We start from the raw sequence: 26,378 nt of genomic DNA, 5'->3' as shown, positions 1-26,378 counted from the left end.
TCAAACTTGAATTCTACTGATTTCAAAACTCGGTCCTCCAGAAAGTGGAGAGCTTACACATAACGTTAGCTAGCGAGCCAGCCAGCTAACATTAGCTAGCTAACAGTACACTTTAACTTGACATTAGGTTTATGCAGTTTTACTACGCGATTAAAAAAAAAGAAGTAAAAGCCACGTTCGACACGATTACCTAAACATACTGACCAGCTCCAATAGACAGACACGTGCTATATGGTCGAACAATCCAAACTCATCTCTCGGCATGTCCAGCCCACTCATTATCGCAGCCAATCATGATTAGCGGGAAGGTTGCGCTCTTTTTCTGTGCCTAAACCAACTAGGCTCCTCATTTAACAATTGTATTCGTATTTACAGATGGCATACAAGTTTGATATTAAGGCACATGAAAGTTCACATGTTCAACAAGGCATTTCTGACAAAAAATGCTTTTGATTAAAACATTTTTTACTTTCAAACAGCTCTGCTGTGAAGTCGTGACTTGCGACATACGCCTAGTTTCCTGAATCGGGTCACATATGTCTTTGTCTGTTCAGTTGTTTGATCTTTTGGGCAAATAAACTTGGTTGGAGCTTTCATAGCGTCCTTCAATTTCTTACTCTGATATTTAGAACCTAACAGTGCGACACAGACAGGTTGGCTTGAGTGGTGAAACAGAAAAGTCAGTCTGTTCCTTTTGAGTTGAGTCTTTGCCTGACAAAGTGATGTTTGGATATTTCAGTTATCCCGCAGTTATCCCGCTTTTGTGCCAAATCCATTACGTTGTTAGGGGTATCAAGTTTATGGGCATGAGGCAGCAGTGTGTAGGAGGGAGGTTCCTAGGTGTGAGAAGTATGCAGAAGGGCTTGATTCAAAGGAATGTGTATTATTGGGGAAAGAAGCGGTATGTGTTAATTGTAGGGGTGCTCATGGGGCTGGGGATCAGAAGTGTCCGGTGCGAGAGAGGCAGGTTGAGGTTGCCAGGGTTAGAGTAGTGCAGAGGGTGTCCTATGCTGAGAAAAGAAAAGTGGAGGAAGATGGTTCAAGGGGGTAGGATCCTCAGAGGATTTTGGCAAGACAGATCTTCCAAAGGTGGGGGAGTGGCAATCTTTACCAAGGATCACCTTCAGTGCTTAGTTGTCTCTACCAAGTCTGTCCCCAAACAATTTGATTTGCTGGTTTTAAGCATTAAACTTTTAAATAGCTCTTTGTTGACTGTTGCTGGGTGCTATCGTCCTCCATCAGCACTGGCCTGTACACTACCTGCCCTAAGCTCTCTCCTGGCCCCTTACACTAAGTCTGAATTTGTCCTGCTAGGTGACCTAAACTGGGACATGCTTAAACCACCTGACCAAATCCTAAAGCAATGGGACTCCCTAAATCTTTCTCAGATTATCACCAATCCCACAAGGTATGACTCCAAACACCCAGAAAAGGCTACTCTCCCCGACGTTATCCTCACAAATAATCCTGATAGGTATCAGTCTATTGTTTTCTGTAATGACCTAAGTGATCACTGTTTTACAGCCTGTATTCGTAATGGCTGCTCAGTGAAACGACCTGTCCTGATTTGTCATAGACGGTTGCTAAAAAACTTTAATGAGCAAGCCTTCCTTCATGAACTGGCCTCTGTAAAATGGTATAGAATCAGCTTGATCCCCTCTGTCAAAGATGCTTGGACCTTCATTTTTGATATTTTCAGGGGTATTGTTAACAAACGCCCCCCATAAAGAAAATTAGAATTAAAAACAGGTTCAGCCCCTGGTTTGACTGTGATCTTGCAGAGTTACTCCACCTCAAGAATTGCATTTGGCGAAAGGATCGGCACACGCATACTCAGGCTGACTGGCTCTCATTCAAGCAAATGAGAAACAAGTGCACTCAGGCTATCCGGAAGGCCAAAGTTTGTTACTTTAAGGAGCAGTTCTCTCTCTGTGGGTCTAACCCCAAGAAGTTCTGGAAAACGGTTACAGACCTGGAGAATAAACCCTCCTCCTCACAGCTGCCCATGTCCCTGAATGTTGATGATGTGGTTGTTACTGACAAGAAGCACATGGCTGAGCTCTTTAATCACCACTTCATTAAGTCAGGATTCCTATTTGACTCAGCCATGCCTCCTTGCCCGTCCAACATTTCCTCATCTCCCACCCCTTCTAATGCGACTATCCCCGATGCTTCTACCTCCTTTTCCACTGCCCCTCAACAAAGTTTCTCCCTGCAGGCAGTCACTGAGTCTGAGGTGCTAAAGGAGCTCCTTAAACTTGACCCCCAAAAAACATCTGGGTCAGATGGTTTAGACCCTGTCTTCTTTAAGGTTGCAGCCCCTATCATCTCCAAACCTTTTTAACCTCTCTCTCCTTTCTGGGGAGGTTCCCATTGCTTGGAAGGCAGCCACAGTTCGTCCTTTATTTAAAGGGGGAGATCAAGCTGATCCTAACTATGATAGGCCTATTTCTATTTTGCCCTGTTTATCAAAAGTGTTGGAAAAACTTGTCAATAATCAACTGACTGGCTTTCTTGATGTCTATAGTATTCTCTTGGTTATGCAATCTGGTTTCCGCTCAGGTTATGGATGTGTCACTGCAACCTTAAAGGTCTTCAATGATGTCACCATTGCCCTTGATTCTAAGCAATATTGTGCTGCTATTTTTATTACCTGGTCAAAGCTTTTGATACGGTAGACCATTCCATTCTTGTGGGCCGGCTAAGGAGTATTGGTGTCTCTGAGGGGTCTTTGGCCTGGTTTGCTAACTACCTCTCTCAAAGAGTGCAGTGTATAAAGTCAGAAAATCTGCTGTCTCAGCCACTGCCTGTCACCAAGGGAGTACCCCAAGTCTCAATCCTAGGCCCCACACTCTTCTCAATTTACATCAACAACATAGCTCAGGCAGTAGGAAGCTCTCTCATCCATTTATATGCAGATGATAGTCTTATACTCAGCTGGCCCCTCCCCGGATTTTGTGTTAAATGCTCTACAACAAGCTTTCTCTGCTCTTAAACTTGTTCTGAACACCTCCGAAACAAAGGTCATGTGGTTTGGTAAGAAGAATGTCCCTCTTCCCACAGGTGTTATTACTACCTCTGACGGTTTAGAGCTTGAGGTAGTCACCGCATACAAGTATTTGGGAGTATGGCTAGAAGGTGCACTGTCCTTCTTTCAGCACATATCAAAGCTGCAGGCTAAAGTTAAATCTAGACTTGGTTTCCTCTATCGTAATCGCTCCTCTTTCACCCCAGCTGCCAAACTAACCCTGATTCAGATGACCATCCTACCCATGCTAGATTACGGAGACATAATTTATAGATCGGCAGGTATGGGTGCTCTCGAGCGGCTAGATGTTCTTTACCATTCGGCCATCAGATTTGCCCACAATGCTCCTTATAGGACACATCACTGCACTCTATATTCCTCTGTAAACTGGTCATCTCTGTATACCCGTCGCAAGACCCACTGGTTGATGCTTATTTATAAAACCCTCTTAGGCCTCACTCCCCCCTATCTGAGATATCTACTGCAGCCCTCATTCTCCACATACAACACCCGTTCTGCCAGTCACATTCTGTTAAAGGTCCCCAAAACGCACACATCCCTGGGTCGCTCCTCTTTTCAGTTCGCTGCAGCTAGTGACTGGAACGAGCTGCAACAAACACTCAAACCGGACAGTTTTATCTCAAGCTCTTCATTCAAAGACTCAATCATGGGCACTCTTACTGACAGTTGTGGCTGCTTTGTGTGATCTATTGTTGTCTCTACCTTCTTGACCTTTGTGCTGTTGACTGTGCCCAATAATGTTTGTACCATGATTTTGTGCTGCTACCATGTTGTGTTGCTACCATGTTGTGTTGCTACCATGCTGTGTTGTCATGTGTTGCTGCCTTGTTATGTTGTCTTAGGTCTCTATTTATGTAGTGTTGTGATGTGTGTTTGGTCCTATATTTATATTTTTTAAATGAGCCCAGACCCCCGTCCCCGCAGGAGGCGTTTTGCCTTTTGGTAGGCCGTCATTGTAAATAACAATTTGTTCTTAACTGACTTGCCTAGTTAAATAAAGGTTAAATAAATAAAAAGTCTTACATTTGGACTCATCAGACCAAAGGACAGATTTCTACCGGTATAATGTCCATTGCTTGTGTTTCTTGGCCGAAGCAAGTCTCTTCTTATTATTGGTGTCCTTTAGTAGTGGTTTCTTTGCAGCAAATCGACCAACAAGGTTTGATTCATGCAGTCTCCTCTGAACAGTTGATGTGATGTGTAACTTGAGCTCTGTGAAGTATTTATTTGAGCTGCAATTTCTGAGGCTGGTAACTAATGAACTTATCCTCTGCAGCAGAGGTAACTCTGGGTCTTCCTTTGGCGGTCCTCATGAGAGCCAGTTTCATCATAGCGCTTGATGGTTTTTGCGACTGCACTTGAAGAAACTTTAAAAGTTCTTGACATTTTCCGGATTGACTGACCATGTCTTAAAGTAATGATGGACTGTCATTTCTCTTTGCTTATTTGAGCTGTTCTTGCCATAATATGGACTTGGTCTTTTACCAAATAGGACCATCTTCTGTATCCCACCCCTCCTTTGTCACAACACAACTGATTGTCTCAAACATATTAAGAGTTAAAGACATCTTTAAAACTATTTTATTTACCCTTTATCTCCCCAATTTTGTGGTATCCAATTGGTAGTTAGTCTTGTCTCATCGTTATAACTCGTACGGACTCGGGAGTGGCAAAGGTCGAGAGCCGTGTGTCCTCTGAAACACAACCCAGCCAAGCCACACTGCTTCTTGACACAATGCCCGCTTAACCCGGAAGCCAGTCACACCAATGTGTTGGAGGAAACCACGTACACCTGGTGACCGTGTCAGCGTGCATGCGCCCAGCCTGCCACAGGAGTCGCTAGAGCGCGATGGGACAAGGACATCCCTGCCGGCCAAACCCTCCCCTAACCCAGATGACGCTGGTCCAATTGTGCGCCGCCCCATGGGTCTCCTGGTCAGGACCAGCTGCCACAGAGCCTGGACTCGAACCAGGATCTCTAGTGGCACAGCTAGCACAAATGAACTTTTTAACAAGGCACACCTGTTAATTAAAAGCATTTCAGGTGACTGCGACTACGAGCCAGGCCTAATCACCCAACATCAGTGCACGATGTCACTAATGCTTTTGTGGCTGAATACTGCAGGGACTTCCTTCCAATGTTCCAACATCTAGTAGAAAGTCTTCCCAGAAGAGTGGAGGCTGTAATAGCAGCAAAGGGGGACCAACTCCATATTAATGCCCATGATTTTGGAATGATGTTCGATGAGCAGGTGTCCACATACTTTTAGTCATGTTGTGTATATGCTTCTGTAAGATTGGCTTTTTAGCGTGCATAGCGATGATTATCAACTGTACCACAGAGATGGAACGTTAGTCACAGAAAATAAAGGTTGTGGCAGGTGTACGAGATTTGACGTCAGAAGAGTTAGAGGGTGTGTTGAGTGGTGGAGTCCCGTCCTCCCAGGCCATTGGCCTGAGGTAGGACAAGATAGGTTTAAATAGTGGAATAGGGTGGTGGCTTTTCAATGAATGTAGGGTTAGATGGCAGGGCATTTTCTATTTATATTTTCCGGTTTCCCTTTATTCCTTGCAAAGTATAAGGGATTTATACCCCAGTCTAATTGGTGGCGGTAATGCAACATTTATTGGATTCCAACCGCCATTAAACCTCATTATATCCAAATCTCTGGTTGATTTTACTGCTGGTTTAGACTTTGTCTGGGCAGTGTCTTAACATCATCCTACAACCTTCTCTGAACTGGGATTTTTCTTCTTCTTAAAACAGGTTTTAACAGGATTCCTAGAACCTTTTCTAAGATTCTTTGTGGATACAGGCCCTGGAATCTATCTGGTAAAGAAACCACCATTTCTGAAGACTTTCAACACTTGTGTTTGAAGTGTAGTAGAATTTCATAGAATCTGCAGAGCATTTGCAGCAACCAGCATACCACCCTGCATTCCACTGCTGGATTACCGCTGACGCTAAGCAGGGTTGGTCTTGGTTGGAACTGTGGGGTTTTATAAGGTTTTTTGACATGCTTAACTAACTATAAGCTAGTAGGGCTTCTTATGCATTAAAGTTTGATTTACTGACTCATGTGAACCTGCATTTTCCATTGTTCTCACTCTTACCAGTGCTCTGTCTAACCATGAGGCCACAGCCTGAAATATGTGTGTGTATGAAATATGTGTGGGTATGCAACAAATGTATCAGCATGTGGGCGCTGTACTGTGTGACCGAGACTGTGCTAATCTTAGAGAGACACAGGAGGGGGTGAATCATGAGACTGCTGACTGTGGTGTACAATGGACAATAACAGATAAACTATACACACGAAGAACATATGTGAGGATCTGAGTCATGCACTATAACCCAATACTATAACAAACGTGATTAGCAACTGTATTAAATGTGATTGGATATTGACAAACTGTTGGCCTGGGAGTCTGGGTGTCTGTGTGTGTGCTGGAAGTAACAGTTAGCTCAGATAAGAGTGCTGGGAAGCTGTAGTTAGCCTTGAGCGAGAACAGTGGACATTGTATACAGGTGCAGATATCTCAGACAATGTTATAAAACTGTCTGACCCCAGTCTCTGGGGTGAGGGAGCGTAATCTACACAGCAACAGCGACAGGACACCAGAGAGCGCAAAGGGGCTGGGACCAGCTTATGTGCCAACACCAACGATAGGCTGGGTGAGTCTAAACCACGCCCAGTCTCTACTCTGACAGGCAGGCTCGGAAGCGGGAACTAATCTCTGTCACGAGTATAATATACTATCTTTGTCAGGAACAAATCAGTTCTCTGTCTTATCCTGCGTGATGAAACATTGAACCCGTATATACGGAAATTGTATTTGCCATTTATTAACTTTTGAATTAAACAATTATTTTAACCAAGTTCAGGTGTGCTACTGTTCCTATCTCAGTTGAACCTTCGCAGCCCTAACAGTACCTGGATGGGAGACCAGATGCTTCTTGAAGTTGTGTTGGTGTGTGAGTAGGAGGCACTCTTTCCTCTGATCCCAGGGCAGTTATTGGGGACATTATCCTTTGTGGGGTTCTGTCCTTTGGATGGGACATTAAAAGGGTGTCCTGACTATCTGTGGTCACTTACTGTATGAGTAGGGGTGTTAAACAAATCAAATCAAATGTATTTATATAGCCCTTCTTACATCAGCTGATATCTCAAAGTGCTGTACAGAAACCCAGCCTAAAACCCCAAACAGCAAGCAATGCAGGAAGCACAGTGGCTAGGAAAAACTCCCTAGAAAGGCCAAAACCTAGGAAGAAACCTAGCGAGGAACCAGGCTACGAGGGGTGGCCAGTCCTCTTTTGGCTGTGCCGGGTGGAGATTATAACAGAACATGGCCAAGATGTTAAAATGTTCATAAATGACCAGCATTGTGAAATAATAATAATCACAGTAGTTGTCGAGGGTGCAGCAAGTCAGCACCTCAGGAGTAAATGTCAGTTGGCTTTTCATAGCCGATCATTGAGAGTATCTCTACCGCTCCTGCTGTCTCTAGAGAGTTGAAAACAGCAGGTCTGGGACAGGTAGCACATCCGGTGAACAGGTCAGGATTCCATAGCCACAGGCAGAACAGTTGAAACTGGAGCAGCAGCATGGCCAGGTGGACTGGGGACAGCAAGGAGTCATCATGCCAGGTAGTCCTGAGGCACGGTCCTAGGGCTCAGGTCCTCCGAGAGAAAGAAACAGAGAATTAGAGAGAGCATACTTAAATTCACACAGGACACCGGATAAGACAGGAGAAATACTCCAGATATAACAGACAAACCCTAGCCCCCTGACACAATCTACTGCAGCATAAATACTGGAGGCTGAGACAGGAGGGGTCAGGAGACACTGTGGCCCCATCCGATGATACCCCCGGACAGGGCCAAACAGGCAGGATATAACCCCACCCACTTTGCCAAAGCACAGCCCCCACACCACTAGAGGGATATCTTAACCCGTGACTTGGTTAAATTCCCAATCTAACCATCATTGTACATAAATTATCTACAATATTTTAGCTTATTCAATTTCAAAATGCTTTATAGTCAAATATAAAAATGCATTAATTTTAGTGCTAGAAAGATTTTTTACGGGCACACATTTTGCTGTTAGGTAGGATATTTATGTATCTTCGCCACAGAGGCGCTCAAATGATTACGTAACAGCCGCATTTCATTACTTAACAACATCCGGTTAGCATCCATAGCTTCTTGTTTGCAACTGAAATCCCCGTGCTTGATATTGCATCTATGTTATTTGACGTTTGCCACTGACAGTGTTCAGGTTTGCTAAAAGAAGGTGCTGTCACTTGAAAGGGGCAGACAAGATAACGACTTTAGTTCAGGTAAGGAAATCGATTTTGTTTGCTAGTTACGCCAGCAGAGCAAGCTAGCTAACCAGAGCTAGCTGGCTAACGCTGGTAACTTATTTACGTCGATAAGCCTCCCGTGGCGTATGGCTATTTAATCGGGTCAGTGACTGAGCTACACGCAAATGTCAGTGAGATAAATAAACTGGCTAATTAACGTTAGATGGAAGCGACCTCAGTTGTACTAACTATGGGGTGACTAATGTCAAGATGGCGACAAGTGCGGTCGCTACAACCGTATCTGCCTAATTTAAACTTTAATATCCCTCAAACTTTTTTGTAAGCTATGAAAAAACAGTTTAAAACTAAGACTATAAAATAATTCCTCAATTAGTCGAAATAACCTTCTAACATGTCGCAAGAGGAACATGTAAAGGCTAAGCTGGCCACAAGGATGCTGTCAAGAATAGAAACGTTAGCTAGCCTAGTTACTGAACATGCTTACTCGACAGACATCCCCTTGGCCCTGACTCATCTGAGGACGAAATGCTGACTGATGCGGAAGTGGTTTTGAGTGATTCGGATATCGCAGTGAACAGACCCAAATAAAGCCCTGCCCACAAGATGAAGCGAAATTATATCGCCCTTCATGATCTGCATGCGAACATCATCCACGGAATTACGCGGTTAAAATAGACGAGAGGGCTGACAACCTGGAGAAGATGGTAAAGGAGAACGCATTATGCGTCTGTGAATGTTGCATCAAACGGGGTTCCAGAAGAGACCAACGAAAATGTAAAGGTGATATCAGCCTGAATGTGGCACCTGACCTTTGAACGAAGTACATGGATAATGCTGTGGATGTTGCCCATCGCCTTGGGAGTCAAAAATTAAACAAATGGTCCCGCTCGGTGATAATCGTGTTTGCATTCCGTTTAATCACTTAATCCTAGAGAAGTTCTTACTTTCTCTTATTTCATTTGACTTAATTGATTTGAAGCTGGTTACTGTTTTCTATTTTGGAAAGACTGCGATGCGGATCTTATTTTTGCACAAGAGACGCATTCATGCTCGGAAGACAATACTTTTTGGAAATGTCAATGACATGGTTAGCGAATGGCTCTCTTCATTCAGCTGGGGTTGCAATTCTAGCCCACAATTTTAAAGGCAAAGTTTTAGTGTCTAAAGCAGACACTAAATGACTGGTTATTGATATTCCTGATAGACAATTTATACTGTGTAATACACTGAGTGTACAAAACATAAAGAACACCTTCCCTTTTGCCCTCAACAGCCTCAATTCGATGGGCCACGGACTCTACAAGGTGTCAAACGCATTCCACAGGGATGCTGGCCCATGTTGACACCACAGTTGTGTCAAGTTGGCTGGATGTCCTTTTGGTGGTGGACCATTCTTGATACACACAGGAAACTGTTGAGAATGGAAAAATCCAGCAGTGTTGCAGTTCTTGACACAAACCTGTGCTCCTGGCACCAACTACCATACCCCTTTCAAAAGCACTTAAATATTTTTCACCTTCTGAATGGCACACATACACTATCCATGTCTCAATTGTCTTAAAAATCCTTCTTTAATCTCTCCTAATCTTTTCATACATAAAATTAACTTAATGGGTGAAAAAAATTATATAACATCCCTAATAGGTATAAATAGCAAATTATCAAAGTATCTAGTGTTTGTCAATGTAACTTGTCTATAGTGTAAAATGCTTTTTTTGTGTGTGTCTGGTTTTATGCTTTTGTAATATGCTTTTGTTGTGTGGTGTTTTGCACAATGTTCGTGTGACGCAATACAAAAAAAAAACAGCTAGCTAGTACAAGTTATTTAGTACAGTGTCAGGTAGCTAATGTAATGTTGATGTCAACAATTTGATATCTAGTTAGCTAACAGTTGGCATGGTCAAAGTGATTTAGAACTAACCCAAGATGGACCATAGCCTGTTAACAATGGTAGCAAATTAATCATAGTGGGCAGAGCCAAGCACGGGCTAGTGGGATCCTATTGGCGTGTTCTAGCATTTATTTGCATATTTCTGTTAGGGAAAGCCTACTCTGAAGTGCACGTGTGCAATAACTCAATTAGCCTTGCACTCCTTCTAAACTCTTCTTTTTTTTTTTACTTTGGCAATGGGTAAAGTAAAGTACAAAACGCAGTCTACTCTGTTTGTTACAGATTTTGGTTTTGGGAAACAGAAAACTGTATGGAGATTTAAATGTTTAATCGACGAGAAAATTGGCAGAATATTGGCTGAAATCTCTTGCTCCATCTTCTCCCACTTGCTGCCCACTGGGCTTCTTTGCATCACCATATTTGGTAGTGAGTGGAAACTCCAACCAGATGCTTCACAGTTATAGATCAAATCAAGTTTATTTTATATAGCCCTTCGTACATCAGCTAATATCTCGAAGTGCTGTACAGAAACCCAGCCTAAAACCCCAAACAGCAAGCAATGCAGGTGTAGAAGCACGGTGGCTAGGAAAAACTCCCTAGAAAGGCCAAAACCTAGGAAGAAACCTAGAGAGGAACCAGGCTATGAGGGGTGGCCAGTCCTCTTCTGGCTGTGCCGGGTGGAGATTATAACAGAACATGGCCAAAATGTTCATAAGTGACAAGCATGGTCAAATAATAATCAGGAATAAATGTCAGTTGGCTTTTCATAGCCGATCATTAAGAGTTGAAAACAGCAGGTCTGGGACAGGTAGGGGTTCCATAACCGCAGGCAGAACAGTTGAAACTGGAAAAGCAGCAAGGCCAGGTGGACTGGGGACAGCAAGGAGTCATCATGCCCGGTAGTCCTGACGTATGGTCCTAGGGCTCAGGTCCTCCGAGAGAGAGAAAGAAAGAGAGGAGAGAATTAGAGAGAGCATACTTAAATTCGCACAGGACACTGGATAAGACAGGAGAAGTACTCCAGATATAACCAACTGACCCTAGCCCCCCGACACAAACTACTGCAGCATAAATACTGGAGGCTGAGACAGGAGGGGTCAGGAGACACTGTGGCCCCATCCGATGATACCCCTGGACAGGGCCAAACAGGAAGGATATAACCCCACCCACTTTGCCAAAGCACAGCCCCCGCACCACTAGAGGGATATCTTCAACCACCAACTTACAATCCTGAGACAAGGCCGAGTATAGCCCACAAAGATCTCCACCACAGCACAAACCAAGGGGGGGCGCCAACCCAGACAGGAAGATCACGTCAGTAACTCAACCCACTCAAGTGACGCACCCCTCCTAGGGACGGCATGAAAGAGCACCAGTAAGCCAGTGACTCAGCCCCTGTAATAGGGTTAGAGGCAGAGAATCCCAGTGGAGAGAGGGGAACCGGCCAGGCAGAGACAGCAAGGGCGGTTCGTTGCTCCAGAGCCTTTCCGTTCACCTTCACACTCCTGGGCCAGACTACACTCAATCATATGACCTACTGAAGAGATAAGTCTTCAGTAAAGACTTAAAGGTTGAGACCGAGTCTGCGTCTCTCACATGGGTAGGCAGACCGTTCCATAAAAATGGAGATCTATAGGAGAAAGCCCTGCCTCCAGCTGTTTGCTTAGAAATTCTAGGGACAATTAGGAGGCCTGCGTCTTGTGACCGTAGCGTACGTGTAGGTATGTACGGCAGGACCAACTCGGAAAGATAGGTAGGAGCAAGCCCATGTAACGCTTTATAGGTTAACAGTAAAACCTTTCAGCCCTTGCCTTAACAGGAAGCCAGTGTAGGGAAGCTAGCACTGGAGTAATATGATCAAATTTCTTGGTTCTAGTCAGGATTCTAGCAGCCGTATTTAGCACTAACTGAAGTTTATTTAGTGCTTTATCCGGGTAGCCGGAAAGTAGAGCATTGCAGTAGTCTAACCTAGAAGTAACAAATGCATGGATTAATTTTTCTGCATCATTTTTGGACAGAAATTTTCTGATTTTTGCAATGTTACGTAGATGGAAAAAAGCTGTCCTTGAAACAGTCTTGATATGTTCGTCAAAAGAGAGATCAGGGTCAAGAGTAACGCCGAGGTCCTTCACAGTTTTATTTGAGACGACTTTACAACCATCAAGATTAATTGTCAGATTTAACAGAAGATCTCTTTGTTTCTTGGGACCTAGAACAAGCATCTCTGTTTTGTCTGAGTTTAAAAGTAGAAAGTTTTCAGCCATCCACTTCCTTATGTCTGAAACACAGGCTTCTAGCGAGGGCAATTTTGGGGCTTCGCCATGTTTCATTGAAATGTACAGCTGTGTGTCATCCGCATAGCAGTGAAAGTTAACATTATGTTTTCGAATAACATCCCCAAGAGGTAAAATATATAGTGAAAACAATAGTGGTCCTAAAACGGAACCTTGAGGAACATCGAAATGTACAGTTGATTTGTCAGAGGACAAACCATTCACAGAGACAAACTGATATCTTTCCGACAGATAAGATCTAAACCAGGCCAGAACTTGTCCGTGTAGGCCAATTTGGGTTTCCAGTCTCTCCAAAAGAATGTGGTGATCGATGGTGTCAAAGGCAGCACTAAGGTCTAGTAGCACGAGGACAGATGCAGAGCCTCGGTCTGACGCCATTAAAAGGTCATTTACCACCTTCACAAGTGCAGTCTCAGTGCTATGATGGGGTCTAAAACCAGACTGAAGCATTTCGTATACATTGTTTGTCTTCAGGAAGGCAGTGAGTTGCTGCGCAACAGCTTTTTCTAAAATGTTTGAGCGCAATGGAAGATTCGATATAGGCCGATAGTATTTTATATTTTCCGGGTCAAGGTTTGGCTTTTTCAAGAGAGGCTTTATTACTGCCACTTTTAGTGAGTTTGGTACACATCCGGTGGATAGAGAGCCGTTTATTATGTTCAACATAGGAGGGCCAAGCACATGAAGCAGCTCTTTCAGTAGTTTAGTTGGAATAGGATCCAGTATGCAGCTTGAAGGTTTAGAGGCCATGATTATTTTCATCATTGTGTCAAGAGATATAGTACTAAAACACTTAAGTGTCTCTCCCGATCCCAGGCCCTGGCAGAGCTGTGCAGATCCAGGACAGCTAAGCCCTGGAGGAATACGCAGATTTAAAGAGGAGTCCGTAATTTGCTTTCTAATGATCATGATCTTTTCCTCAAAGAAGTTCATGAATTTATTACTGCTGAAGTGAAAGCCATCCTCTCTTGGGGAATGCTGCTTTTTAGTTAGCTTTGCAACAGTATCAAAAATAAATTTAGGATTGTTCTTATTTTCCTCAATTAAGTTGGAAAAGTAGGATGATCGAGCAGCAGTGAGGGCTCTTCGATACTGCACGGTACTGTCTTTCCAAGCTAGTCGGAAGACTTCCAGTTTGGTGTGGCGCCATTTCCGTTCCAATTTTCTGGAAGCTTGCTTCAGAGCTCGGGTATTTTCTGTATACCAGGGAGCTAGTTTCTTATGACAAATGTTTTTCGTTTTTAGGGGTGCAACTGCATCTAGGGTATTGCGCAAGGTTAAATTGAGTTCCTCAGTTAGGTGGTTAACTGATTTTTGTCCTCTGACGTCCTTGGGTAGGCAGAAGGAGTCTGGAAGGCCATCAAGGAATTTTTGTGTTGTCTGAGAATTTATAGTACGACTTTTGATGCTCCTTGGTTGGGGTCTGAGCAGATTATTTGTTGCGATTGCAAACGTAATAAAATGGTGGTCCGATAGTCCAGGATTATGAGGAAAAACATTAAGATCTACAACATTTATTCCATGGGACAAAACTAGGTCCAGAGTATGACTGTGGCAGTGAGTAGGTCCAGAGACATGTTGGACAAAACCCACTGAGTCGATGATGGCTCCGAAAGCCTGTTGGAGTGGGTCTGTGGACTTCTCCATATGAATATTAAAATCACCAAAAATTAGAATATGATCTACTATGACTACAAGGTCTGATAGGAATTCAGGGAACTCAGAGAGGAATGCTGTATATGGCCCAGGAGGCCTGTAAACAGTAGCTATAAAAAGTGATTGAGTAGGCTGCATAGATTTCATTACTAGAAGCTCAAAAGACGAAAACGTCATTTTTTTTTTGTAAATTGAAATTTGCTATCGTAAATGTTAGCAACACCTCCGCCTTTGCGGGATGCACGGGGGATATGGTCACTAGTGTAACCAGGAGGAGAGGCCTCATTTAACACAGTAAATTCATCAGGCTTAAGCCATGTTTCAGTCAGGCCAATCACATCAAGATTATGATCAGTGATTAGTTCATTGACTATAACTGCCTTTGAAGTGAGGGATCTAACATTAAGTAACCCTATTTTGAGATGTGAGGTATCACGATCTCTTTCAATAATGGCAGGAATGGAGGAGGTCTTTATCCTAATGAGATTGCTAAGGCGAACACCGCCATGTTTAGTTTTGCCCAACCTAGGTCGAGGCACAGACCTAGGTTGGGCAAAACAGATCCTGTGAAATGTCTGTCTCATTGTTCTATCTGTGGTATGGCTGTGATAAGTTTACTGTACGTTCTCCATCAGATAGCTGTGTCATCATTGCCATCTCACACCCCTTGTTTCATTGCCAAATGATCAGTACTTGGACTGCACGAGTAGCATGACCTACTGTACGTTTGACAAGTTAATTTTATTAATGGCAGCTACTTCCTCAATAACAAGGTTACTTTCTTGTCTTGAGACTGACTTTCTGGAGCCCTTGACCCACTTTAATTAGTGAAGGTGGTGTCTTATAGGCCTAGATTAACCTAACCTAATTGTTACTTTTCAGGAAATGGCCATACTGTGCATGAAATCCAAATTGCAGTTGTGGTTCTGAATAATCAGTGACTCATTCAAGAATTCTGATCGCTTTGTAGCCTATAGGCCTATCTCGGATACCAATGCCAAGAATGTGTTCAATAACATTCTCTAACCTACTTAGTCACGCGACTTGGCTTTGATTTAAACTGAAATTCATTGAAAACAAGCAGTGAATGTAAAATTACTCCTCTCTCTCTCGCTCCAGATGTGACGGCGCCGTCTTGCTGTGTGCCATGAGTAACAGCCACCCCCTGCGGTCACTGACCTCGGTGTCAGAGATAGACCACCTGCACCTACTGTCGGAGCACCTGGGCGCTCTGGTGTCTGGCGAGGAGTACAGTGATGTCACCTTTGTTGTCGAGGGGAAGCGCTTCCCTGCCCACCGGGTCATCTTGGCGTCACGGTGCCAATATTTCAGGTAACTAGGGCTGGGACTGTTATTGGTCAGCCAAATGACTGCGGTTACCGTAATATGTTTTTAAAGACTCACATTTTATCCTCTCCTCTGTTCATGACTGCATGTGCTGCTGCAGGAGAGGGGTGATGCCTAGGCAACCAAAGACTTGTTTGCTACACCATCTTGCATGTTTCAGCTAGGAGCAACAACGTTTCATGTCCATGTTAGTGTAGAGTCCATGTTACAGCAGAAACTGACTCAACCTCACAAATCACGGCTGTCTGCTATGTCAGCTGTTATGAGGCTTATTTTGATTTCATGACGGTCTTCCTCCATAATCGTTGGTAACACAGTTATACGGTAATTGTGCCAACCCTACTAGTGACTACAGGTTACTTTAGTCACTGTCTCTGAAGTCTAAACCATGAGTAGGCAAGGCTGGGTCGTTATCATTTAGGGCACGAAGATTAGCGCATTCTAGCCAATTGGTCAAGGTAATCCCTCCCTGTTTGTTTGGTGCCCAAGGAACATGACACTGGTCCTTGTATCATAACCAATGTATCCATTCGAGATTGACCCAACTAGCCTATTTGAATCAGGTGCTGCAGTGCTTGGTTGAAATCCTCCCATAGCTCTTCAGGTTGAAGGTGCACCCAGCTCCCTACCCCTTCTTTACACAAACCTGACAAGCGTCCCTCCATCCCTCCACAGAGCCATGCTCTTTAATGGCATGAAGGAGTCTCAGCCCCAGGCCGAGGTGCCCCTGGAGGACACGCAGGTCGAGGCATTCTCCATGCTCCTGCAGTACCTGTACACGGGCCGGGCGAGCCTGAGTACGGCCCGCGAGGATGTTTTGCTGGACTTCCTGGGCCTGGCGCACCGCTACGGCCTCCAGCCACTAGAGGACAGCACCTGTGAGTTTCTGCGCACGGTGCTGCACACGCAGAATGTTTGCTTGGTGTACGATGTGGCCAGCCTCTACTGCCTGGGGGGCCTGGCGCAGGCGTGCTGCGCCTACATGGACCGGCAGGCGCCCGAGGTGCTTGCATCAGACTGCTTCCTCACTCTCTCTAAGGTGAGACAGTGGCAAATGTTTAAGAGAAGGGTGTTGTGGAAATACCTAGTAATAAAGTGCTGAATATGGATGGATAAGATGGATGGATAAAAGGGAAAACTGTATGAAAGAACTTGAAAAGGTATGATGAGATGGATAGCTGGACAAACGAACAGTTGAAAGAAGTTATGATGACGGTATGGTTGGATGGATGAAAGAAAGTATGATACATGGATGGATAAAAGATGACACTATGTTATGGTGGATGGATGAAAGCATATTTTGATGGATTTAGATGAAAAGGGTCCATGTCCTTTCTCCCCCTCTGTGCAGACTGCTCTTCTGGCTGTGGTGCAGCGGGACTCGTTTGCCGCCACTGAGCGGGAGATCTTCCAGGCGCTGTGCCGCTGGTGCCGGCACAACTGTAACAACGAGGTGGCAGCGCAGGAAGTGATGTCGGCAGTGCGCCTGCCCCTCATGAGCCTGATGGAGATGCTAAATGTGGTGCGGCCCTCTGGCCTCCTCAGTTCCGACAACTTGCTCGACGCCATTCAGACGCGCTCGGAGAGCCGCGACATGGACCTTAACTACCGAGGCATGCTCAGTGAGTAACTGGTCAACTATCCAGCCATAATAACACTATTAAACGTGGACATCAATCTTTGCCAAAACTGGTGGTGTGTCTACTTGTTGAAATTACACTGAACAAAAATATAAACGTAACATGTAACAATTTCAAAGATTTTACTGAGTTACAGTTCATATAAGGAAATCAGCCAATTTTAAATAAATTCATTTGGCCCTAATCTATGGCTTTCACATGACTGGTAATACAGATATTGATCTGTTGGTCACAGATGCCTTAAAAAAAAAAGGTAGGGGCGTAGATCAGAAAACCAGTTGGTATCTGGTGTGACCACCATTTACCCCTTTACCTCATGCCCACACTACACCATACACGCCATCTGCCCGGTACAGTGGAAACTGGGATTCATCCGTGAGGAGCACACTTCTCCAGTGGCCATCGACGGTGAGCATTTGCCCACTGAAGTTGCCGAACTGCAGTCAGGTCAAGACCCTGGTGAAGACTACGAGCACGGAGATGAGCTTCCCTGAGACAGTTTGTGCAGAAATTCTTTGGTTGTGCAAACCCACAGTTTCATCAGATGTCCGGGTGGCTGGTCTCAGATGATCCCGCAGGTGAAGAAGCCGAATGTGGTCCTGGGCTGTTGCGGTTACACGTGGTCTGAGGTTGTGAGGCCGGTTGGCCGTACGGCCAAATTCTCTAAAATGATGTTGGTGGTGGCTTATGGAAGGGAAATAAACATTAAATTATTTGACAATGGCTCTGGTGGATATTCCTGCAGTCACCATGCCAATTGCGTACTCTCAACTTGAGACGTGTGGTGTTGTTGGATGACAAAACTGCAAATTTTTAGTGTCCTTTTATTGTCCCCCAGCACAAGGTTTACCTGTGTAATGATCATGCTGTTTAATCAGGTTCTTGATATGCCACACCAGTAAGGTGGATGGTTTATCTTGGCAAAGGAGAAATGCTCACTAACGGGGACGTAAACAATTTTGTAGAGATTGATTAGTAAATGTGAAGAGCATTAACTGGGTAGCATTTTTTGAGCAATTAGTAATGGTAACTGATGGTATCTTCTGTGAGGATCGGGTTATGCTTCCCCTTTCACCTCTTTCTAATGCTTTTGAATACACCACTAGCTGATACCTAAAGTTACCTAAACTGCGCCCCTTGTCCCCCCACCAGTCCCCGAGGAGAACATTGCCACCATGAAGCACGGTGCCCAGGTGGTGAAGGGCGAGCTGAAGTCGGCGCTGCTGGACGGAGACACGCAGAACTATGACCTGGACCACGGCTTCTCCCGGCACCCCATCGAGGAGGACGGGAGCGCAGGCATCCAAGTCAAGCTGGGCCAACCCTACATTGTCAACCACGTCCGCCTGCTGCTGTGGGACCGCGACAGCAGGTAACAACACCATTGACAAATTGTTGGTGGTGAAGGTTTTCTTTTTCTTCTTGTAATTGCACATCTCCATGATATTAATATGGTTCCTTAGACAAACACTTCTTCAGCCAATTTGAGATCTGATGTCTGCATTGCAACTGCAAAAGAGACAACCCCGGAACACCTTTCAATCCTGGGTGAAATTCTTCATTCATGTTAGGCAGTCTGAATGTTCACTATTCTGCTTGCATCTTCTTCTTTTGAAATAGATTTTGATAGATTCCGTTTCCATATATTAATGCATGTGTTGGATTGTGTCAAGAAATTAGTATGGTCCTAAGCATGGATTTGTGATACTGTACATCACTCTTTCTCTATCTAGGTCGTACTCTTACTATGTGGAGGTGTCTATGGATGAGCTGGACTGGGTGCGTGTAGTGGACCACTCCAAGTTACTCTGTCGTTCCTGGCAGAGTCTATTCTTCACAGCGCGTGTCTGCAGGTAAACTAACACACAGACCGAACCGCAAAGCAAAAACTTTCTTCCCCCTCTGTTATAAATGAGAATTTTGAAAATCATTGTAAATAAGAATTGGTATTGAAGGGAATTGCCTGGTTAAATTGATGTTGACATTTTTCAATGCGGGTAAAATGACAACTGTGGATGTATTTGGTTAAATATGATGGTCTAGCATAATAATGCACCTATAGACTTGTGTGATATGGTATCTTTACATACATACAGTTTGGCTACTTGTCTCATGAGCTGTTTTGTCTCACAGGTATGTACGCATTGTGGGGACACACAACACCGTGAACAAGGTGTTCCACCTGGTGGCCTTTGAGTGCATGTTCACACAGCGACGATACGTTCTGGAGAAAGGACTCCTGGGTAAGGTTGTTTTTCTGTCAGTTCTTGGGGATATTTTCATAGCTTTTCTATTAGGGATTTGGATGAAAATGTCCCCAGATCAGTTTTTCTTTGTTTAGTATGCCAATACTGAACGTCCATAGAGATATTAAGGGCTGGTTTACTGAACCTATACGGAAACAAAAATATAAACGCAACAGTTCATATAAGGAAATCAGTTAATTGAAATGAATTCATTAGGCCTTAATCTATGGATTTCAGTTGACTGGGAATACAGATATGTATATTTTGGTCACAGATACCAGAAAAAAGTTAGGGGCGTGGCCACCATGTGCCTCATGCAGCACGACACATCTCCTTCGCATAGAGTTGATCAGGCTGTTGATTGTGGCCTGTGGAATGTTCTCTCACTCCTCTTCAATGGCTGTATGAAGTTGCTGGATATTGGCAGGAACTGGACCACGCTGTCGTACACATCGATCCAGAGCATCCCAAACATGGTCAATGGGTACTCATGTCTGGTGAGTATGCAGGCCATGGAAGAACTGGGACATTTTCAGCTTCCAGGAATTGTGTATAGGGGCCATGCATTATCGTGCTGTAACATGAGGTGATGACGGCAGATGACTGGCACGACAATGGGCCTCAGGATCTCGTCACGGTATCTCTGCGAATTCAAATTGCCATCGCTAAAATTAAATTGTGTTCGTTGTCCGTCCGTTTGTTGTCTGTTCACAATGTTGACATCAGCAAACCGATCGCCAACACAACGCCTTACACGCTTTCTGCCATCTGCCCGGTACAGTTGAAACCGGGATTCATCCATGAAGAACACACTTCACCAGTGTGCCAGTGGCCATCGAAGGTGAACATTTGCCCACTGAAGTCGGTCACCACGCCGAACTACAGTCGGGTCAAGACCCTGGTGAAGAATGATGAGCACGCTGATAAACTTCCCTGACACTGTTTCTGACAATTAGTGCAGAAAATCTTCGGTTGTGCAAACCCACATTTTCATTAGCTGTCCGGGTGGCTGTTTTCAGAAGATTCCGCAGGTGAAGAAGCCTGATGTGGATGTCCAGGATTGGTGTGGTTACACGTGGTCTACGGTTGTGAGGTTGGTTGAACGTACTGCCAAATTCTCCAAAACGACATTGGTGGTGGCGTATGGTAGCAAAATGAACATTCAGTTCTCTGGCAACCGCTTTGGTGGACATTCCTCCAGTCAGCATGCCATTTGCACACTCCCTCAACTTGAGGCATCTCTGTCATTGTGACACAACTGCACATTTTAGTGACCTTTTATTGTCCCAGCACAAGGTGCACCTGTGGTGATCATGCTGTTTAATCAGCTTCTTGATATGCCACACCAGTCAGGTGGATGGATTATCATTTGCAAAAACATTTGCAAAAAGCTTTTTGTGTATAACAAATTTGTGTGAGCTGAGCTTGTGCGTATGAAAGATTTCTGTGATCTTTTATTTCAGCTCATGAAACCATGGGAACAACACTTTACATGTTGCATTTATATTTTTGTTCTGTATATGTTCAGCCTATTCCTGGACTAAAAAGCACATATACTGAAGCATGTTTAGTCAGCACATGTATTCAAAAGGCGTTGCGTTGGAGTGCTGATCAAGGATTTGGTCCTCCTTGTCCATATCTTATTCCTTATGATCTAAAAGGCTGAAATGGATCCAATATCACCACTCCTACTCTGTTACTTTGGGAATTTCCAGTACTTGACTTAGTCCCAGTTTCCCAGACCCCAGATTATTTTCTTTTGTAAGAAACCTGTTTTGGGTCTTAACAGCCCACGGTGATTCAGCTACTAGCCAAATCCCTCACTCGCCTCTCCCTCAACACCCCCTACTCAAGTCCCCGACCGTAACGTGGCAACCATCGCATGCGGGGCCAGTGTGATCGAGGGTGTGAGCCGGAGCCGCAACGCCCTGCTCAACGGGGACACCTCCAACTACGACTGGGACTCGGGCTACACCTGCCACCAGCTGGGCTCAGGGGCCATCGTCATCCAACTGGCCCAGCCCTACATGTTGGGCTCACTCAGGTAAGGGGGCTGTGCCTGAAATGGCACCCTATATAGTGCACTACTTTAGCCAGAGTTGATGCCATTGTCATCCAGCTCAGGTAGGGGGAGTGACCGAGACCGTGCCCTCACCATCAGTCCAATGGTTTGTGTGTTTCTGGACAGACTGCTGCTCTGGGACTGTGATAACCGCAGTTACAGTTACTACATCGAGCTGTCCACCAACCAGCAGCAGTGGACCAAGGTGGTGGACCGTACCAAAGTGGCTTGCAGGTGAGAATGTGAATCCCCCTGTTTCAATGTATTCTTCTCTGCTGGTCTCTGTTATTTGCTTCCTGTTATTTTTTTTATATTTTATTTTTATTTTTTTGTGGATAACTGTAAATTGTAAGTTTCCACTGTAGGGAAACATGGACAAGGAAATAGAATGGAGCCTTTTTTTAATAGGGTTGTGAAAATCCCAGTTTTTGTGACAAAAAAGAACTCGAAGCAGACCAAACTATTTGGTCCTTTAAAAACCGGCTTAATGGTATGTGCTATAGCTTAGACAGTAAACACATGTGACTCAACATAATGTTAGTTTCCAACATTAGCTCTGCTTTCCTAAAGAAATGTTAAATCTGCTTCATGTTTAAAACATTTTATGACCTCTTCATGTTTGGTTTCCTTGCCACACTTTTTCTGAGTATCACGATACTTGTCACAAGCCTACTTTCTGGTTGTCAAGGTTTGTGGTGCTCTACAACTACGTAAATGTTGCAGGAGTAGCATTTTATCTAACAATTTTAGATTGGCCGTCAAAAAAGAAAAGACAGCCGCTTAAGCTTATGACCATATCGATCAAACTAAAGATCTGTTGGTCAGATTGGGGCGGCAGGTAGCCTAGTGGTTAGAGCGTTGGACTAGTAACTGGAAGGTTGCAAGATCGAATCCCTGTGCTGACAAGGTTAAAATCTGTCGTTCTACAAGGCAGTTAACCCACTGTTCCTAGGCCGTCATTGAAAATAAGAATATGTTCTTAACTGACTTGCCTAGTTAAATAAAGATAAAATAAAAACTCTAGAATTTAACAAGAAAAGACAACTGAGTCACTCACTGATATATATATAATATTTAAGGACTAAGCTTTTTGTTTACATTGATTGAACAATAGATTTGTTCAAAATCCAACCATTCTGCTCTCATTATATTGGACACTTTGTCAAATATAATATGATGGACTGCATCCCAAATGGTATCCTATTTCCAACCTTTGACCAGGTCCTGTAAGGAAATGGAGTGCAATTAGGGACATAACCATAGAAATATCAACATTTTATTTATTAATTGGCCCATCCTCCTTGGAGGACAAAAATATCAACATTGTTTGTCTTGGTGTTGAAGGTCTTGGCAGACGCTGGTGTTTGACAAGCACCCCGCCTCCTTTGTGCGCATCGTGGGGACCCACAACACATCCAACGAGGTGGGGAGAGATGAGCAGGCTCGGGAAGTGAGCTGAACCTTGATGAGTCACACACCCCTAATGGTGTCCCAAAGCTGTCTCTCTTTCCTTATTTTCTCTCTCTTCCATCCCTTTCTTTTCCCCTCTTCCATTCCTCCCCCTCTTTCTCGCTCACCCTTTATACATACTACCTAATTTTTCATCCATATCAAAGTAACACACCTGCCTTTCTTTCTCAGGTCATTTGAATATGATGTCTGATCACAACCATGTAGAAAAGCATTTAACAATCTAGCATGTGTAAGCAGTTGATGTTATTCTTCAATAAAACAGATCCTAAAGCAAATCAGGGGGAGAAAAATAGGTTTATTCAAAGAGAACAAATCTTAGTTATGCTGGAAAGTAGGTAATTCTTCCCTGTCCTCAGCCATTATCCTCCACAGAACAAAGTGACAGGATGTAATTTATAACCCAACCCTAGCCTGTGGTTGACCAATTAGAATTAATTGCAATAAAACTGGGCCAATGGCCAATACCATGTATCCTGTTTCAGTCTCAATGTATAGACAATTTGAACCAATAAGAACTTGCCACATGTAGCTATGAGTACCGGACTGAAATTCCTCCCGTGTCTCTGACCCATTACTCTTCAGTTCCCCATTACAGAAAAACAACTATTTCCATTGATCATTAATTCCCTCTTGACCTTAAATACACAACGCAGAGGACTTATCTTTGAATATTCTTAGACATCCATAGCTGTAAAATGAACCAAATGTAAACATACTTTCTAAAACAATGAAAATCACAGCACTTGCACTGTATTTATTATTTTAATCTGTATTAACCTCTCTCTGTCCCTCAGGTGTTCCACTGCGTCCACTTCGAGTGCCCCGCCCAGCTCGACACAGAGGTCAAAGAGGGCAGCCCGAACTCTAAGTCCCAGCAGCCTCCACTACAGCCCCAATCACCCTCCCAGTCCCAGCTCCAACTCCCCACCCGGCCTTCCTCCGCCTCCTCGTCCTCACACTCCCACCCCCTCTAAGGGGTGTGCCAACCCCAACCTCCCCCCCTTAGACTCCAGGGGAGAACCACAGAGACCACCCTAGGCATCTCAATGCACACAAGCTTCTTTTGTGATGTTACTCTACATAATATGCTGCTCAAATGAAATAAATATATATTTATATGAAATTAAACCCTTGTTGAATGTGATGTTTAAGTTGATGTCGCGCCTGACAAGGGAAAGTTCAACATTTCTTTTTACTTTTCAAGAAGCAGCTGATTCTTCATTTTAATGACCAATTTAACCATCCCATCCATATTCACTCCATTTACAGTGCTTTCTCCATGTGTTTGGAGACTAAAGCTACAATTGTTCTTTTAGCTCACTATTCCAGTGTTTTAAATTTGACAAGACAGAATTCAATAACAAGCATGAATTAATAAAGCATTTATGCAATCAAATGTACATTTCATGGAATCAGATTTACACACTGGGCTAGACTTTAGATCAAATGATGAACCCTAAATGGTAGGTATGGAGGTGGTCATGGTGGTGAGCTTTGGGCCAATCCGGAATGGACCCCTAGATGCTATGCACTTGTGAACATCCTACTAAATTACTTTTGATTCTGTAACTCTATGCTTGTGGAGATGTGATAGAAGTTGACCGTTGCAGTAGAGTACCACCGTATGAGTCATAAAACCAAGTGGTCAAACAATGAAATTGTTCCAATAGTTTTTCCACCATTCATTTTTCCCATAGGGGATTTTAGAAACACTTAAAATCAAGGCTGTGTTTTGTGTAGGCTTACCCTGGTGTGACATTTTGATAACCGTGTAAATCTCTAGGAAGTTGTGACTTATCAATATATTTGCCTGTATTTACCCGCCCAAAAATGAAACGCTTATTAGCGGCTAATGTGTTCATATTTTCTGAGATATGAATACCAAATATGTCTACTTCACCATCCGCCCATTTTTATTGGTAAACTACAAGGTAGTGTAAACACTGTCTTTTAACGATCCAATACGTAATATGGTACACTTATCATAATTAGGGTTTAGTCCTTGAAATGCTAGTAAAGTGATCAAGATATTCAATGAGACTGCAGGGATCCAGATTGCAGATTTAAGAAAAAAAAAATGTATCCACTGGATTTCTAACCCCTTGATGTTCTTGTTAGATCTAATTTTAATAGCTAGCATTTCAATAGCCATATTAAATAGATATGGAGGCAACGGACAGCCTTGTTTTACTCTTAAAGCTCAATACTTTCTGAGAAGTAACCATTATTTACTATTTTACACCTGGGATTGCTGTACTTAACTTTAACCCATTGTATAAAAGATTCACTAAAATTAAAGTACTCCAGGCCTTTATATATATACACATTCTAGACGTACTTTATCAAATGCCTTTTCAAAATCTTCTATGAAGACCAGGTCTGGTATCTTTGATGTTCCATAATGTTCAATTGTTTCAAGTAATTGTCGTATATTATCTCCAATATATCGTCCATGTAAAAAGCCTGTCTGATCAGAATGAAAAATATCTGGTAAAACCTTTTTTATTCTATGCGCTATGCATTTCACCAGGATTTTTGCATCACAACATTGAAGTGTAAGAGGCATCCAGTTTTTTAAATGGACTGGATCTGTATACTTGTTTAAAAAGTAATGAAATTAGACCACCTTGTTGAGTACCTGAAAGGTGACCATTTTTATATGAGTAATTAAAACATGCTAATAAAGGATCTTTGAGTACATAAAAAAAGGTCTGATATACCTCTACTGGTATAACATCAAGCCCTGGTGTTTTTCCAGACTGAAAATATTTAATTGCCTCAAAGTTCCTCCTCTGTAAATTGGCCATCACAGAGGTCTGAAGTGGGTATTGGGAATATTACCCTCAGAGTATCGAATGAGACTAATGTATTATCAACAAATAGGTCACAAAAAAACACCAGACTGTTCCTATACCAGAACTGGAATGCCGTGTCAATCTGTGACGCTGGGAAGAGATGATTAGATGTAAACGGAGAGAAGCCGCTTGCTTGTTTAAGGTTAAAGTGATTTCGGATTTGGGACCAGATTTTAAGGGAGTTATTAACAATGGGGTTCAAAACATGGGTGCCAAGGTTCATGGGAATTGGGGAGCACAGGAGGGAGACCGGAGAAGTTGTAAGGCTGGACTGTAACTCCATGATGGCCCAAGTTAGACCATCCTTGTTTTCAAATGTAGAAACCCAATAAACACATTTAGATATATTTGCTGACCAGTAGTAGTGTAAAAAATTGGGAAGGCCCAGCCCGCTTGCGGGCTTAGGTCTTTCTAGATATACACTACCGTTGAAAAGTTTGGGGTCATTTAAAAATGTCCTATTTGAAAGAAAAGCATTTTTTTTTGTCCATTAAAATAACATCAAATTGATCAGAAATACAGTGTAGACATTGTTAA

At 43.5% G+C, this 26,378-nt stretch overlaps 1 protein-coding gene across 3 annotated transcripts; it reads left to right on the top strand.

Annotated features, from left to right (window-relative positions):
• The first annotated feature begins 8,212 nt into the window (after positions 1 to 8,212).
• LOC120024976 (BTB/POZ domain-containing protein 9-like) lies at positions 8,213 to 24,114 on the top strand. Of its 3 annotated transcripts, none has more exons than XM_038969372.1 (11): positions 8,213 to 8,392; positions 15,338 to 15,550; positions 16,241 to 16,604; positions 16,917 to 17,187; positions 18,358 to 18,577; positions 18,939 to 19,058; positions 19,339 to 19,448; positions 21,306 to 21,495; positions 21,640 to 21,747; positions 22,858 to 22,963; positions 23,781 to 24,114. In XM_038969372.1, exons 2-11 carry the CDS (start codon positions 15,366 to 15,368, stop codon positions 23,958 to 23,960), a joined length of 1,854 nt encoding a protein of 617 aa, XP_038825300.1. In that variant the 5' UTR covers positions 8,213 to 8,392; positions 15,338 to 15,365; the 3' UTR covers positions 23,961 to 24,114. The 3 variants fall into 3 exon arrangements, with proteins under 3 accessions (XP_038825300.1, XP_038825302.1, XP_038825301.1); XM_038969374.1 differs by having other exon boundaries at positions 8,214 to 8,392; positions 22,858 to 22,936; XM_038969373.1 differs by lacking the exon at positions 8,213 to 8,392 and adding an exon at positions 8,971 to 9,157.
• The last annotated feature ends 2,264 nt before the right edge of the window (positions 24,115 to 26,378 follow it).

The sequence above is a fragment of the Salvelinus namaycush genome, chromosome 30, assembly GCF_016432855.1.
Source record: "Salvelinus namaycush isolate Seneca chromosome 30, SaNama_1.0, whole genome shotgun sequence".
NCBI lineage: Eukaryota > Metazoa > Chordata > Actinopteri > Salmoniformes > Salmonidae > Salvelinus > Salvelinus namaycush.
This window is presented reverse-complemented; position numbering and strand designations above follow the sequence as displayed.

Excerpts from the sequence above, each read along its gene's own strand:
- LOC120024976 (XM_038969372.1), top strand. The coding sequence starts at position 15,366 with ATGAGTAACAGCCACCCCCTGCGGTCACTGACCTCGGTGTCAGAGATA. Across the intron at positions 16,605-16,916 it reads GCTTCCTCACTCTCTCTAAG|ACTGCTCTTCTGGCTGTGGT; the intron begins GTGAGACAGTGG and ends CCCTCTGTGCAG. Across the intron at positions 21,748-22,857 it reads CGTACCAAAGTGGCTTGCAG|GTCTTGGCAGACGCTGGTGT; the intron begins GTGAGAATGTGA and ends TTGGTGTTGAAG.